The following is a 15,538-nucleotide window of genomic DNA, read 5'->3' as shown; positions in this document are numbered from 1 at the left end:
AGGCGGTGCACAATTGGCCCTACGTCGTCCGGGTTAGGGAACGGTTTGGCCGGCATGTCCTTATCCAATCGCGCTCTAGCGACTCCTTGTGGTGGGCCAGGTACATGCATGCTGACTCCGGTCACCAGTTGTATGGTCTTTCCTCCGACACATTGGTATGGCTGGCTTCCAGGTTAAGCAAGAATTGTGCCAAGAAGCATTGCGGCTTGGCGGCGTCGTGTTTCGGAGGACGCAAAGCTCTCGACCTTCGGCTCTCCCGAGTCCGTACAGGAGTTGTAGCAATGGGACAAGACTAACTACCAATTGGATTTCACGAAAATGTAGGAGAAAAACAGGTAAAAAGTATATATATATATATATATACAGTACCAGTCAAAAGTTTCAACACACCTACTCATTCAAGGGTTTTTCTTTATTTTTACTATGTTCTACATTGTAGAATAACAGTGAAAATATCAAAACAATGAAATAACAATCATGTAGTAACCAAAAAATGTGTTAAATCAAAATTGATTTGAGATTCTTCAAAGTAGCCACCATTTGCCTAGATGACAGCTTTGCACACTCTTGGCAATCTCTCAACCAGCGTCACCTGGAATGCTTTTCCAACAGTATTGAAGGAGTTCCAACATATGCTGAGCACTTGTTGGCTGCTTTTCCTTCACTCTGCGGTCCAACTCATCACAAACCATCTCAATGGGTTGAGGTCGGGTGATTGTGGAGGCCAGGTCATCTGATGCAGCACTCCATCACTCTCCTTCTTGGTCAAATAGCCCTTACACAGCCTGGGAGGTGTGTTTTGGGTCATTTTCCTGTTAAAAACAAATAATAGTCCCACTAAGCACAAACCAGATGGGATGGCGTATCGCTGTAGAATGCTGTGGTGGCCATGCTGGTTAAGTGTGCCTTGAATTCTAAATAAATCACAGGCAGTGTCACCAGCAAAGCACCCCACACCATCACACCTCCTCCTCCTCTATGCTTCACGGTGGGAACCACACATGCGGAGATCATCCGTTCACCTACTCTGCGTCTCACGGAGACACAGAGGTTGGAACCAAAAAAAAAAAAAAGTGGACTCATCAGACCAAAGGACGGATCTCCACCGGTCTACTGGTGTTTCTTGGTCCAAGCAAGTCCCTTCCTCTTATTGGTGTCCTTTAGCAGAGGTTTCTTCGCTGCAATTCGACCATGAAGGCCTGATTCACACAGTCTCTTCTAAACAGTTGATGTTGAGATGTGTCTGTTACTTGAACTCTGTTAAGCCTTTATTTGGGCTGCAATTTCTGAGGATGGTAAATCTAATGAACTTATCCTCTGCAGTAAAGGTAACTCTGGGTCCTCCTTTCCTGTGGCGGTCCTCAGGATAGCCAGTTTCATAATTTCTTTTTGATCTTTGCACTCCGGTATCTCTACTTGCACATTCATCTTCTGCACATCTATCACTCCAGTGTTTAATTGCTAAATTGTCATTATTTCGCCACTATGGCCTATTTATTGCCTTACCTCCCCTATCTTACCTCATTTGCACACACATTTGCACACACTTTTTCGATTGTGTTATTGACTATGTTTCTTTATTCCATGTGTAACTCTGTGTCGCACTGCTTTTGATTTATCTTGGCCAGGTCGCAGTTGTAAATGAGAACTTGTTCTCAACTAGCCTACCTGGTTAAATAAAGGTGAAATAAAAAAATAAAAGAATAGTGCTTGATGGTTTTTGATACTGCACTTGAAGAAACTTTCAGAGATCTAGAAAAGATCTGCATTGACTGATATTCATGTCTTAAAGTAATGATGGACTGTCGTTTCTCATTGCTTATTTGAGCTGTTCTTGCCATAATATGGACTTGGTCTTTTACCAAATAAGGCTATCTTCTGTATACCAACCCTACCTTGTCACAACACAACTAATTGGCTCAAATGCATTAAGGAAAGAAATTCCACAAATTAACTTTTAACAAGGCGCACCTGTTAAATGAAATGCATTCCAGGTGACTACCTCATGATGCTAGTTGAGAGAACGCCAAGAGTGTACAAAGCTTTGAAGAATCTCAAATATATTTTGATTTCTTTAACACTTTTTTAGTTACTCCGTAATTCCATGTGTTATTTCATAGTTTTGGTATCTTCACTATCATCCTACAATGTAGAAAATAGCAAAAATAAAGAAAAACCCTGGAATAACTAGGTATCTCCAAACGTTTGACTGGTACTGTATACCCAATACAGGGATTGAGATAATAGAATAGACTTATTAGGTTAGTCAGAGGCTTTTATCCAAAGCTACAGGTAACACAACCATTTAGTAGATGCACAACTAATGCTTGAATCCTAAAGAAACAAAGGAACAACTAGGTTATTATCAAGTAATGGCCATATTTCGCTTTATAATGTCTATGTAAACAGCGTAGGGTATAATAATCAGTGGTGGTCAGCTGTCAGTTGGTGGTGTTACCTACCGTTTCCATCCTGGAGCCAGGCTTGGCTGGGGGTTTGTCCTTGTCCTTGTCACCTTTGCCCTTGCGACTGCCCTTGGGGGTGGATGACTTCTGGCTCTCGCTGCTCTGGGCTTCACCACTTACCGGAGTTGCCGGGTCCTCATGCTTCTCCCCATGCACTATGACCAAGGACCAATGAGAAAAGAGGTCAACGATCAGATGGTCAGTAGCAGGACAGATACACGCACTGAACCTATCAATCAAATGAAATCAATCAAATGTATTTGTATAGCTCTTATTACAAATACATACAGGGGCTTGCGAAAGTATTCAACCTTGGCATTTTTCCCATTTTATTGCCTTACAACCTGGAATTAAAATAGATTTTTGGGGGGTTTGTATCATTTGATTTACACAACATGCCTACCACTTTGATGATGCAAACAATGTTGAAACAAACAAGAAATAAGACAACAAAAAAAAAGAAACTTAAGCGTGCATAACTATTCACCCCGGAAAGTCAATACTATGTAGATCCACCTTTCGCAGCTCTTTGGAGTGTACGGCCTAAAGTAGTCCTTTGGACAGATACTCCAATCTCTGCTGTGGAGCTTTGCAACTCCTTCAGGGTTATCTTTGGTCTCTTTGTTGCCTCTCTGATTAATGCCCTCCTTGCCTGGTCCATGAGTTTTGGTGGGCGGCCCTCTCTTGGCAGGTTTTTTATGGTGCCATAGTCTTTCCATTTTTTAATAATGGATTTAATGGTGCTCCGTGGGATGTTCAAAGTTTTGGGTATTTTTTTTATAACCCAACCCTGATCTGTACTTCTCCACAACTTTGTCCCTGACCTGTTTGGAGAGCTCATTGGTCTTCATGGTACCGCTTGCTTGGTGGTGGCCCTTGCTTATTGGTGTTGCAGACTCTGGGGCCTTTCAGAACAGGTGTATATATACTGAGATCATGTGACAGATCATGTGACACTTAGATGGCACACAGGTGGACTTTATTTAACTAATAATGTGACTTCTGAAGTTAAATGGTTGCACCAGATCTTATTTAGGGGTGTCATAGCAAAGGGGGTGAATACATATGCACATACCACTTTCAGGTTTTTATTTTATTTTTTGAAACAAGTTATATTTTTCACTTCACCAATTTGGACTATTTTGTTTATGTCCATTTCATGAAATCTAAATAAAAATCATTTTAAATTGCAGGTTGTAATGCAACAAAATAGGAAAAACGCCAAGGGGATGAATACTTTTGCACTTAGCAATCCAAGCCTTATAGATACATTGGTATTCTAATAACTTCTTAGCCTTGATTAGAGAGTATTCTGTGCATTATTCTGTGAGAGTATTCTGCACGTTACTCTGTGAATTATTCTGTGAGAGTAATCTGTGCATTGTGTATCTGACTTGTTTAGGTCTATATTCCTGTCAAGGTCTGATGCCTTCCTGCTGTTTACACAGTGGAATCACAACACATGGCAATGATCAAGCCATTCCAAACAACATTTCCACAAGGGAACGCCATTTGTGCAATACCATAATTGCTTTGAAAAACAACCAACGTGCATTTCCAATTCTGCTTGACAGGGAATTAAATGAAAAGCAATTATCCAGCCATTAAAATTATGCAAAATTGTGTTTTTAATCAAAAAGTATTATGACCAATTTAGTCATTCGCATTAGTCCGTTCACACTCTATTGAGTAAAGATTAAGCGTACAACACAACACACGTCAGTGTGTGTGTTGGAGACAGAGTGAGTGCTAGATGGCACTGTTGCACAGTGTTGGCTACTACTACTGTAAATCAATGCAACACTACTGCTGCTATTCTCCAAGTCCCCCTTTTCCAATAGAAATGCTTGATAATACCTCATTTTAATTGACAACCTGTCACATGTACTGAAGGGGTTGATAACTACAGAACATGATGCTCACCACACCCAGCCATTATGATCACAACTCAACACCACCAATAACATCTCTATCCAGTAAAAAAAACGCTGTTTTCACATTTAATAAAAGTCACTCTGTTTTGTCCATGTCACAGACAATAATATCAAGGAAGTGAAACCATGGCAATGGCTAGCAGTGCTGCGCCACAGACCTAGCTTGGAAATCGCCCTGTAGTACAGCGCATTCGGAAAGTATTCAGAACCCTTGTAAGGGGTGCGTACTGGCGGCAGAGAAGTCAGACGCAGGAGAGCAAAAACTGTTTCCAACGGCGCAGTTTAATAATAAAAACCACCGGAAAACAGAACAATCAATAAATGGGTACAAAACCCGATGCACACCAGACATAACGTGCACAAGCACTTACAATAAACAATACCGGACAAGGACATGGGGGGAACAGAGGGTTAAATACACAACATGTAATGATGGAATTGAAACCAGTGTGTGGGAAGACAAGACAAAACAAATGGAAAATGAAAGGTGGATCGGCGATGGCTAGAAGACCAGTGACGTCGACCACCGAACGTCGCCCGAACAAGGAGAGGGACCGACTTCGGAGGAAGTCGTGACAACCCTTGACTTTTTCAACACTTTGTTAAGCTACAGCCTATTTTAAAATGGATAAAATATTTTTATCCCCCCCTTATCAATCTACACATAATACCCCAAAATGACAAATTAAAAAAAGGTTTTAGAAATGTATAAACATGTGTAAAACATGAATATTCAGACCCTTTACTCAGTACCTTGTTGAAGCACCTTTGGCAGCGATTACAGCCTTGAGTCTTCTTGGGTATGCGCTACCGTCATTGTAAATAAGAATGTTGTTAACTGACTTGCCTAGTTAAATTAAGGTAAAATAAAAAATTAAATAAAAATACAAGTTGGCACACCTGTATTTGAGGAGTTTCTCCCATTCTTCTCTGCAGATCCTCTCAAGCTCTGTCAGGTTGGATGGGGAGCGTCACTGCAAAGCAATTTTTCAAGTCTTTCCAGAGACGTTCGATTGGGTTCAAGTCTGGGCTCTGGCTGGGCCACTCAAGGACATTCAGAGACTTGTCCTGAAGCCACTCCTGTGTTGTCTTGGCTGTGTGCTTAGGGTCGTTGTCCTGTTGGAAGGTGAACGTTCACCCCAGTCTGAGGTCCTGAGTGCTCTTGGAGCAGGGTTTCATCAAGGACCTCTCTGTACTTTGCTCTGTTCACCTTTCCCTTGATCCTGACTAGTCTCCCAGTCCACGCCGCTGAAAAACATGACCACAGCATGATGCGGACACCACCATGCTTCACCATAGGGATTTCCTCCAGACATGACACTTGGCATACAGGCTAAAGAGAATCTTGGTTTGATCAGACCAGAGAATCTCGTTTCTCATGGTCTGAGAGTCCTTTAGGTGCCTTTTGGCAAACTCCAAGTGGGCTGCCATGTGCCTTTTACTGAGGAGTGGCTTCCGACTGGCAACTCTACCATAAAGGCTTGATTGGTGGAGTGCTGCAGAGATGGTTGTCCTTCTGGAAGGTTCTCCCATCTCCACAGAGAAACTCTGGAGTTCTGTCAGAGTGTCAATCGGGTTCTTGGTCACCTCCCTGACTAAGGCCCTTCTCCCCCGATAGCTCAGTTTGGCCGGGCGGCCAGCTCTAGAAAGAGTCTTGGTGGTTTCAAACTTCTTCCATTTAAGAATGATGGAGGCCACTGTGTTCTTGGGGACCTTGAACTCTGCATTACTTTATTGGTATCCTTCCCCAGATCTGTGCCTCGACACAATCCTGTCTCGGAGCTCTTCCGTTGTTTGGTTTTTGCTCAGACATGCAGTCAACTGTAGGACCTTATATAGACCAATATGTGTCTTTTCAAATCATGTCCAATCAATTGAATTTACCACAGGTGGACTCTAAACAAGTTGTAGAAACATCTCAAGGATGATTAATGAAAACAGGATGCACCTGAGCTCAATTTCGAGTCCCATAGCAAAAGGTCTGAATACTTATGTAAATAAGGTATTTGTTTTTAATACATTTGCAAAACATTCTAAAAACCTGCTTTTGCGTTGTCATTATGGGTTATTGTGTGTAGATTGATGAGGAAAAAAATGTCTTTGATCAATTTTAGAATAAGGCTGTAACGTAACTAAATGTGGAAAAAGGGGTCTGAACATTTTCTGAATGCACTGTATATACAGTGTGGAAGATTTATTTGTCATCGGTATGTACACTTATATCCAACCTGTATCCTAAAGAGAAAATAAACTTTGCCCTCCTTTAAGTAAACAAGCAGTCATGTTTCAATCACATGCATCAAGCAGCCCATTTCCTAGTCATTTAACCAGGACCAAGTCAATGAAGAACCTGCTATCATTCTCAGTGTATTGAGGTGTTGGCTGAGGGGCTTCAACGGCCAGTAGCAGCTACAAAGAGAGCATGTTGTAACCATGAGCTGTTCCCACACCGCTGAGACACAGAGTTAAACTGGGCGAAATTAATTCACTTTCCTGCTGCCAAGATATTTCCCAGGGTACCAGGGGGCAAGAAGCCAACTTAATTTGACTTCATGACCCAGTTTCACTGGCTTATTGGAAAACTAGGGGGGGGGGGGGGGGGGGGGCACACACACACCCCTGCACACACTGAAAACTCAGTAACCCAGTCATGTGTCTTACACTAACGACCAGCACTTTAAAACATTATGTCATATCTATTAGACAAATAGGACTCTCTTTTCCTTTAGAATCAATACACACATACCGGTAGGCATGAGAATTCAAGACTGCCTCAATGGACACTGACACTCGCACATGCATACAGAGAGAACCTTTATTCTGATTTTCTGCTGTGCAAACTGAATGGGTATAGGAGTTACTTTCCAGATTGCAAGATTGAGAAGACAAAAGGAATTCTAATATTATTAGGCAAACAATTATTTTCAGGCAATCATGCAAATCTGACTGCACTCACCTAGTCTCACCTCCCCCTCACCCCACCAATATCCATCCCTCAATTAATTTATCCCCTAAGAATGTTTACCATTCTGAGTTTTTGTTTCTTCCCTTGCCTGTCTAATTTGTGCAGCATCCAAAGTCATCTGGAAGGCAGAAGCAATGACACAGGGTTATTGCCTCATTCAGAGGGTTCACTGGGCCTCCCAAATCACATCTAGTGATTTGCTAAATCAATCAATCAATCAATCAAATATATTTATAAAGTCCTTCTTACATCAGCTGATGTCACAAAGTGCTGTACAGAAACCCAGCCTAAAACCCCAAACAGCAAGCAATGCAGGTGTAGAAGCACGGTGGCTAGGAAAAACTCCCTAGAAAGGTCCTCTCTAGGAAGAAACCTAGAGAGGAACCAGGCTATGAGGGGTGGCCAGTCCTCTTCTGGCTGTGCCGGGTGGAGATTATAACAGAACATGGCCAATATATTAAAATGTTCATAGATGACCAGCAGGGTCAAATAATAATAATCACAGCTATATTCATCTGCCTTTCATTATGGACTTGATTAAAGGCCCATGGCTAGTCACAGGGAGAACAGAAAGAGACCTGCCTGCCTGCATATCTGGCACATTTCAGATGCAACATGCAAAATAATACGCTCGGAAAACAAACACAGGGATGTGACATCCAATCAGGATTCAGAGGAAAACATTGGGGGCTTCTGAAATGCAATATGTAATATGGAAATGTAATTACTAACCTTGTGCATATTGGGGGCATTATCTGAATTGCAATATGAATGAATAATATGATTCCAACCCAAAATAGTCAGTATATTTTAAAGTAAAGTTGAAACCTGACCCAAAATAACCCCAATATCTCTTTGGGATATTAACCTATTGCTTCAGACAGCAGAGTAGTGTACCTTTTTTGTCTGGGACAAAATTCAAGAACTCAGTACAGGTCATATCCCCCTTCATGTCATTCACTCCCACAGATTACAAACAAATTTGTCGGTGGGACTTGGATGGCCTTTCTTAATGTCTGTGCAGAAGAGAATATTATAATTCTGAGCCTCTCATTGGCTGCTGGGCTCTCTCTGTGGCAGGATTGTGGGTATTGTGCATTTGTGATTTTCTGGTGTGTTCTCTATGGGGCCTGCTGAAGGGGATTGTGCATCTATGAGTAGCTGGTGTGAGTACCTTTCATCTCGTTCCTCTCCAGGTCCCTGAGTGTATGGACGAAGGCCATCTGAGAGTTGTCGAGAGCCCAGCTCTTATGCAACACCTCCGCCACCACTATGTACTTATGGCCCTGAGAGAACGAGAGACAACAGTCATCAACAACAAAAACAACAACACACAAACAAGTACACCTCTGCCTGCCCTGCACTATACACACTACCTTCAAATTCAGGGAATACAGTCAACAATTATAGCTATAGCAGTTATAGCATTTCGGTCTGAGACGAGAGAGAAATAGAGAAAAACATAACAACAACACAACCGCCACAGATAAACATTAGCAGCGCCTAAGCCACTGTTAGTGATACAGTATGTACTGAGTCACAGAGATAGACACAGTAAATATCACATTTAGTTAGTTTTTCCTTTGTGATGATTTAGATACATGTATAATAGTTCTAACAGTATGCTGTTTAGAGTGGTGTAAAAGCAGTTTGCCAGTGAGCATCAATATGTTAGTGTAGGGGCCACCAGCATCTTGATCATTGACTGGGGCTCCAAGCCACTATAATCAAGATCAATACCTCTTCATTCTGATCTGTCGTACCTGAACATCACTCCATCTGATCAGAGGTTGGGCTCCCGAGTGGCGCACCGGTCTGAGGCACTGCATTTCAGTGCTAGAGGCGTCATTACAGACCCTGGTTCGATTCCAGGCTGTATCACAACCGGTCGTAATTGGGAGTCCCATAGGGCGGCGCACAATTGGCCCAGCGTCGTCCGGGTTTGGCCGGGGTAGGCCGTCATTGTAAATAAGAATTTGTTCTTAACTGACTTGCCTAGTTAAATAAAGGTTAAATAATTTTTTTTTTTAAAAGAGGTTCGCTATTAGCTCATTAATATTGATGCTACAGCATTGTTTTTGCTGTTGTTTGATGTAACAGAGTTGAGAGAATGCTCAATAATCTGCCTTTCACCCAAAGACAGCGATGTCCATTGAAGGGTACAAAGTGACTCAGATAAATAGTAACTGAGTGTGTGTGAACCAAACTTTTCGATACTGTCTGTGTGACTGTAACAGGGGAGCCTGTGAGGTCTGGCGGCAAAATCAGTAGTGACTCATAAATCATGTCAAAATCAGAGCCTCCCTGATAGGTAGAGAGATAAGAGAGCAAACGACAACAAAACAACTCCCCAATTCTTCTGTATCTTAACTCCACATCCAACTCTTTCCTTCCTACGTCCCCTCCTCCAGAGTGTGTGTGTGTGTGTGTTACAGCAGAATCTTTTATATGGGCGATGGTTGAAAGGTGAGCTGTCAGCGGTGATACCATAGTCTCCATGGGCGGCTGGGTCTGGGTGAGAGGCTGGTTCTGGGTCTGGTCGGTCAGGTGGGGAGTCTCTATGGCCATGCCTTCCTGGCCCCCTCCTCCCTGGGTAGAGCCTGTCACTCTGGCCTCTTCCTGGATCTGCTTTCCATCCGCCTGGGGGGGTCCGCAGGAGGCGGCTATGACACGCAAAACACAATATTGATTTTCATAGAAATTCCAAAAAACAAAATAAGAATAGAAAGAAAAATGTCAGCAAACGGCTTTAGACCTTTCAGAAAGATGAACGTGAGAGGAAACATAGATTGAGAGAGCAGTCTTGGACAGTCAGGGTTTTTGCCTGTCTGTGTGTCAGAGTATTTTACTGGCAATAACAAAAATCGGTCAAACCAGTCAAAATGCTTATGCAGTATCTTGACTTGTGTGTGTGTCTTAGTCTCAAAACTTGACACATCTACCTTTAAGGGGAGTCGACCAGGTTCTTTCACAGTATTATACACTAATGGAAAACTGTAATTTAAATGGTAATTTGGGGTATTAACAGTAAAAATTGAACTCTGAAATGGTTTACTGCAGTATACTGTAAATTATGGTGCATTGTGGGAAAATGTCATGGGCAGGGAAAGAATTACTGTATTTCAAATGGTACTGTAATTCCACCCTACTGAAAACAGTACAGTACCGTATCTTTGGAGCACCAAAAACGTTTTGACCATTAGTAGGTGCATGGTGTTGTTGTTTCTGGCTCATTAACATATGTGGAGGCGTGCCTTATAAGAGGCTATATTAGTTATACACATGAGTGAGGTTGCTGTAAGAATTTTAATTACAATTTAACATGTAAAGGAGACAGATTGGAGTGGCTGCCAGTCTTAAACGTTAAATGGTTGAGCGTTTTGCCCCGTAGTCACCGCCAGTTTGGATGCCTTTGTTAAGGCCTCTAGAAGTGCAAGTCATATAAAACACCAAATATTCATGCTGTAATGTGTAAACACTATACCTAGCATCCAAGCTGCTTGCACCAATCCCTTGTAATTACAGTAAAATACAAAACACCTCCACTCATTCATTCATTCAGATTATTTTACGGTATTGTACTGTTTGTCATAACACAGTACTTGCTTTGATACCGTATTTATAATACAGCAGACATACAGAATTGTACTTTCCACTGAGCATGCCTGTTACTGTCAAATTCACAGGAACCCCTTTACAGTGTACATACTAAAATGTTCATATGCAGGTTAGATTTAATATTCAGTCCTCAGTTTCACTTTTCTATCATTTGTCCCCTGACCAACTCACTAATAACAAATTACACAACTCTGAGAGACTCTTATCCCCTTGCCCAACCCTACAGGGAACATTCACCCTCAATTGTTGTTTACTCTCCCCTCAGTAAAGTTTAAGTAGCAGTAAACAGCATTGTTGATTAATGTTGTGCCTTCCGGACTGGATCTGATTGTGATTGACAGGTTGGCTGCAGGCCTGGCTGATAGACAATTCATTGATTCAAATCAAATGATATTTGTCACATACACATGTTTAGCAGATGCGGATGTAGCGAAATGCTTGTGTTTCAAGCTCCAACAGTGCAGTAATATCTAACAATTCATAACAATACACACAACCTAAAAGTTAAAGAATGGAATTAAGGAATATATAAATATTAGGATGAGCAATGTCGGAGTGGCATAGACTAAATACAGTATATACATGAGATGAGTAAAGCAAAAATATGTAAACATTATTAAAGTGACTAGCGTTCAATTATTAAAAGTGGCCAGTGATTTCAAGTCTACGTATATGGGACAGCAGCCTCTAAGATGCAGGGTTGCGTAACCACTTGGAAGCCACTTAGTGATGGCTATTTAACAGTCTGATGGCCTCAAAGTCTCTCGGTCCCAGCTTCGATGCACCTATACTGACCTCGCCTTCGGGGTGAACAGACAGTGGCTCGGGTGGTTGTTGTCCTTGATGATCTTTTTGGCCTTCCTATGACATCGGGTGCTGTAGGTGTCCTGGAGGGGCGGTAGTTTGCCCCCGATGATGCGTTGGGCAGACTGCACCACTCTCTGGAGAGCCCTGTGGTTGCGGCCGGTGCAGTTGCCATACCAGGCAGTAATACAGCCCGACAGGATGCTCTCAATTGTGCATCTGTAAAAGTTTGTGAGGGTTTTAAGTGCCAAGCCAAATTTCTTCAGCCTCCTGAGGTTGAAGAGGCACTATTGCGCCTTCCTAACTACACTGTCTGTGTGGGTGGACCATTTCAGATCGTCAGTGATGTGTACGCCGAAGAACTTGAAGCTTTCCACCTGCTCCACTGCGGTCCCATTGATGTGGATAGGGGAGTGCTCCCTCTGCTGTTTCCTGAAGTCCGCAATCAGCTCCTTTGTTTCGTCGACATTGAGTGAGAGGTTATTTTCCTGGCACCACACTCCCTGGGCCCTCACCTCCTCTCTGTAAGCTGTCTCGTCATTGTTGGTAATCAGTTCTACTATTGTTGTGTCGTCTGCAAACTTGATGATTGAGTTGGAAGTGTGCATGGCCACGCAGTCATGGGTGAACAGGGAATACAGGAGGGGGCTGAGCACACACCCTTGTGGGGGCCCCAGTGTTGAGGATCAGCGAAGTGGAGATGTTGTTTCCTACCTTCGCCACCTGGGGGCAGCCTGTCAAGAAGTCCAGGACCCAGTCGCACAGGTCGGTGTTCAGACCCGAGCTTAATGATGAGCTTGGAGGGTACTATGGTGTTGAATGCTGAGCTATAAGGTATTTCTGTCCAGATGGGATAGGGCAGTGTGCAGTGCGATTGCATCTTCTGTGGACCTGTTAGGGCGGTATGTAACCTGAAGTGGGTCTAGGGTGGCCGGTAAGGTAGAGGTGATATGATCCTTACGTAGCCTCTCAAAGCACTTCATGATGACAGAGTGCTACGGGTCGATAGTCATTTTAGTTCAGTTACCTTTGCTTTCTTGGGTACAGGAACAATGGTGGACATCTTGAAGAAAATGGGGACAGTAGACTGGGATAGGGAGAGATTGAATATGTCCGTAAACACACCAGCCAGCTGGTCTGCGCATGCTCTGAGGACGCGGCTAGGGATTCCGTCTGGGCCGGCAGCATTGCGAGGGTTAACACGCTTAAATGTCTTACTCACGTTGGCCACGGAGAAGGAGAGCCCACAGTCCTTGGTAGCAGGCCATGTCGGTGGCACTGTGTTAACCTCAAAGCGGGCGAAGAAGGTGTTTAGCTTATCCCGGAAGCAAGCCGTCGGTGTCTGCGAAGTGGCTGGTTTTCCATTTGTCGTTCGTGATTGTCTGTAAACCCTGCCACATACAGTACCAGTCAAAAGTTTGGACACACCTACTCATTCCAGGGTTTTTCTTTATTTGTACTATTTTCTACATTGTAGAACAATAGTGAAGACAATAAAACTATGAAATGACACATACGGAAAAATGTAGTAAACGAAAAAGTGTTAAACAGATCAAAAATATACAGTGGCAAGAAAAAGTATGTGAGCCCTTTGGAAATACCTGGATTTCTGAATAAATCGGTCATAAAATGTTATCTGATCTTCATCTAGGTCACAACAATAGACAAACACAGTCTGCTTAAACTAATAACACACAAACAATTACACGTTTTCATGTCTTTATTGAACACACTGTAAACATTCACAGTGCAGTGTGGGAAAAGTATATGAACCCTTGGATTTAATAACTGGTTGACCCTCCTTTAGCAGCAATAACCTCAACCAAGCGTTTTCAGCAGTTGCGATTCAGACCTGCACAACGGTCAGGAGGAATTTCGGACCACTCCTCTTTACAAAACTGTTCAAGTTCAGCAAAATCCTTGGGATGACTGGTGTGAACTGCTTGAGGTCATGCCACAGCATCTCAATCGGGTTGAGGTCAGGACTCTGACTGGGCCACTCCAGCTTTATGCAAGGCAACACTTCTTAATCTTAGGTCTTCTGAGATCTTTTGTTCGAGGCATCAGGCAATGCTTCTTGTGAATAGCAAACTCTAATTTTGTGAGTGTTTTTTTTATAGGGCAAGGCAGCTCTAACCAACATCTCCAATCTTGTCTCATTGATTGGACTCCTAACTAATAGGACTCTTGACTCCAATGAGCTTTTGGAGAAGTCATTAGCCTTGGGGTGCACATAATTTTTCTAACCTACACTGTGAATGTTTAAATGATGTATTCAATATAGACAAAAAAAATACAAAGTTATTAGTTTAAGCACACTATGTGTGTCTATTGTTGTGACTTAGATGAAGATCAGATCAAATTTGATGACCAATGTATGCAGAGATCCAGGTAATTCCAAAGGGTTCACATACCTTTTCTTGCCACTGTATTTTATAATTGAGATTATTGCCTTGATGACAGCTTTAAACACTCTTGGCATTCTCTCAACCAGCTTCATGAGGTAGTCACCTGGAATGCCTTTCAATTAACAGGTGTGCCTTGTTAAAAGTACATTTATGTGTTTGAGCCAATCAGTTGTGTTGTGACAAGGTAGGGGTGGGTATACAGAAGATGGCCCTATTTGGTAAAAGACCAAGTCCATATTATGTCAAGAACAGCCCAAATAAGCAAAGAAATGACAGTCCATGAAAGTTTCTTCAAGTTCAGTCGTAAAAACCATCAAGCGCTATGATGAAAGGAAGTCCCAGAGTAAACTCTGCTGTAGAGGATAGGTTCATTAGAGTTAACTGCACCTCAGATTGCAGCCCAAATAAATGCTTACAGAGTTCAAGTAACAGACACATCTCAACATCTACTGTTTAGAGGAGACTGCGTGAATCAGGCCTTCATGGTTGAATTGCTGCAAAGAAACCACAACTAAAGGAGACCAAAAAGAAGGGACTTGCTTGAGCCAAGAAACACGGGCAATGGACATTAGACGGTGGAAATCTGTCCTTTGGTCTGATGAGTCCAAATTTGAGATTTTTGGTTACAACCGCTGTCTTTGTGAGACGCAGAGTAGGTGAACGGATGATCTCTGCATGAGTGGTTCCCACTGTGAAGAATGTAGGAAGAGGTGTGATGGTGTGTGGGTGCTTTCCTGGTGACACTGTCAGTGATTTATTTAGAATTCAAGGCATACTTAACCAGCGTGGCTACCACAGCATTCTGCAGTGATACGCCATCCCATCTGGTTTGCGCTTAGTGGGACTATCATTTGTTTTTCAACAGGACAATGACTCAACACACCTCCAGCCTGTGTAAGGGCTATTTGACGAAGAAGGAGAGTGATGGAGTGCTGCATCAGATGACCTGGCCTACACAATCACCCGACATCAACCCAATTGAGATGATTTGGGATGAGTTGGACTGCAGAGTGAAGGAAAAGCAACCAACAAGTGCTCAGCATATGTGGGAACTCCTTCAAGACTATTGGAAAAGCATTCCAGGTGAAGCTGGTTGAGAGAATGCCAAGAATGTGAAAAGCTGTCAGAGGCAAAGGGTGGCTACTTTGAAGAATCTAAAATAAGAATCTAAAATATACACTTTTTTGGTTACTACATGATTCCATGTGTTATTTCATAGTTTTGATGTCTTCACTATTATTCTACAATGTAGAAAATAGTAAAATAAAGAAAAACACTTGAATGAGTAGATGTGTCGAAACTTTTGACTGGTACTGTACGTCTCATGTCTGAGCCTTTGAATTA

At 42.5% G+C, this 15,538-nt stretch overlaps 1 protein-coding gene across 1 annotated transcript in view; it reads right to left on the bottom strand.

Annotated features, from left to right (window-relative positions):
- adgb (androglobin) overlaps nt 1–15,538 on the bottom strand; it is a 116,138-nt gene that overhangs the window by 7,262 nt on the left and 93,338 nt on the right. The window contains exons 29-31 of the mRNA XM_045695893.2: nt 9,852–10,027; nt 8,539–8,650; nt 2,463–2,620 (exon numbers count right to left, since the gene is read on the bottom strand). Of these exons, the coding sequence (XP_045551849.1) occupies nt 2,463–2,620; nt 8,539–8,650; nt 9,852–10,027 (446 nt within the window). The remainder of the gene's footprint in view (nt 1–2,462; nt 2,621–8,538; nt 8,651–9,851; nt 10,028–15,538) is intronic.

This window comes from Salmo salar, chromosome 15, assembly GCF_965601325.2.
Source record: "Salmo salar chromosome 15, fSalSal1, whole genome shotgun sequence".
Taxonomy (NCBI): Eukaryota; Metazoa; Chordata; class Actinopteri; order Salmoniformes; family Salmonidae; genus Salmo; species Salmo salar.
Note: the sequence above shows the minus strand (reverse complement) of the source record. Positions and strands in the feature narration are given on the sequence as shown.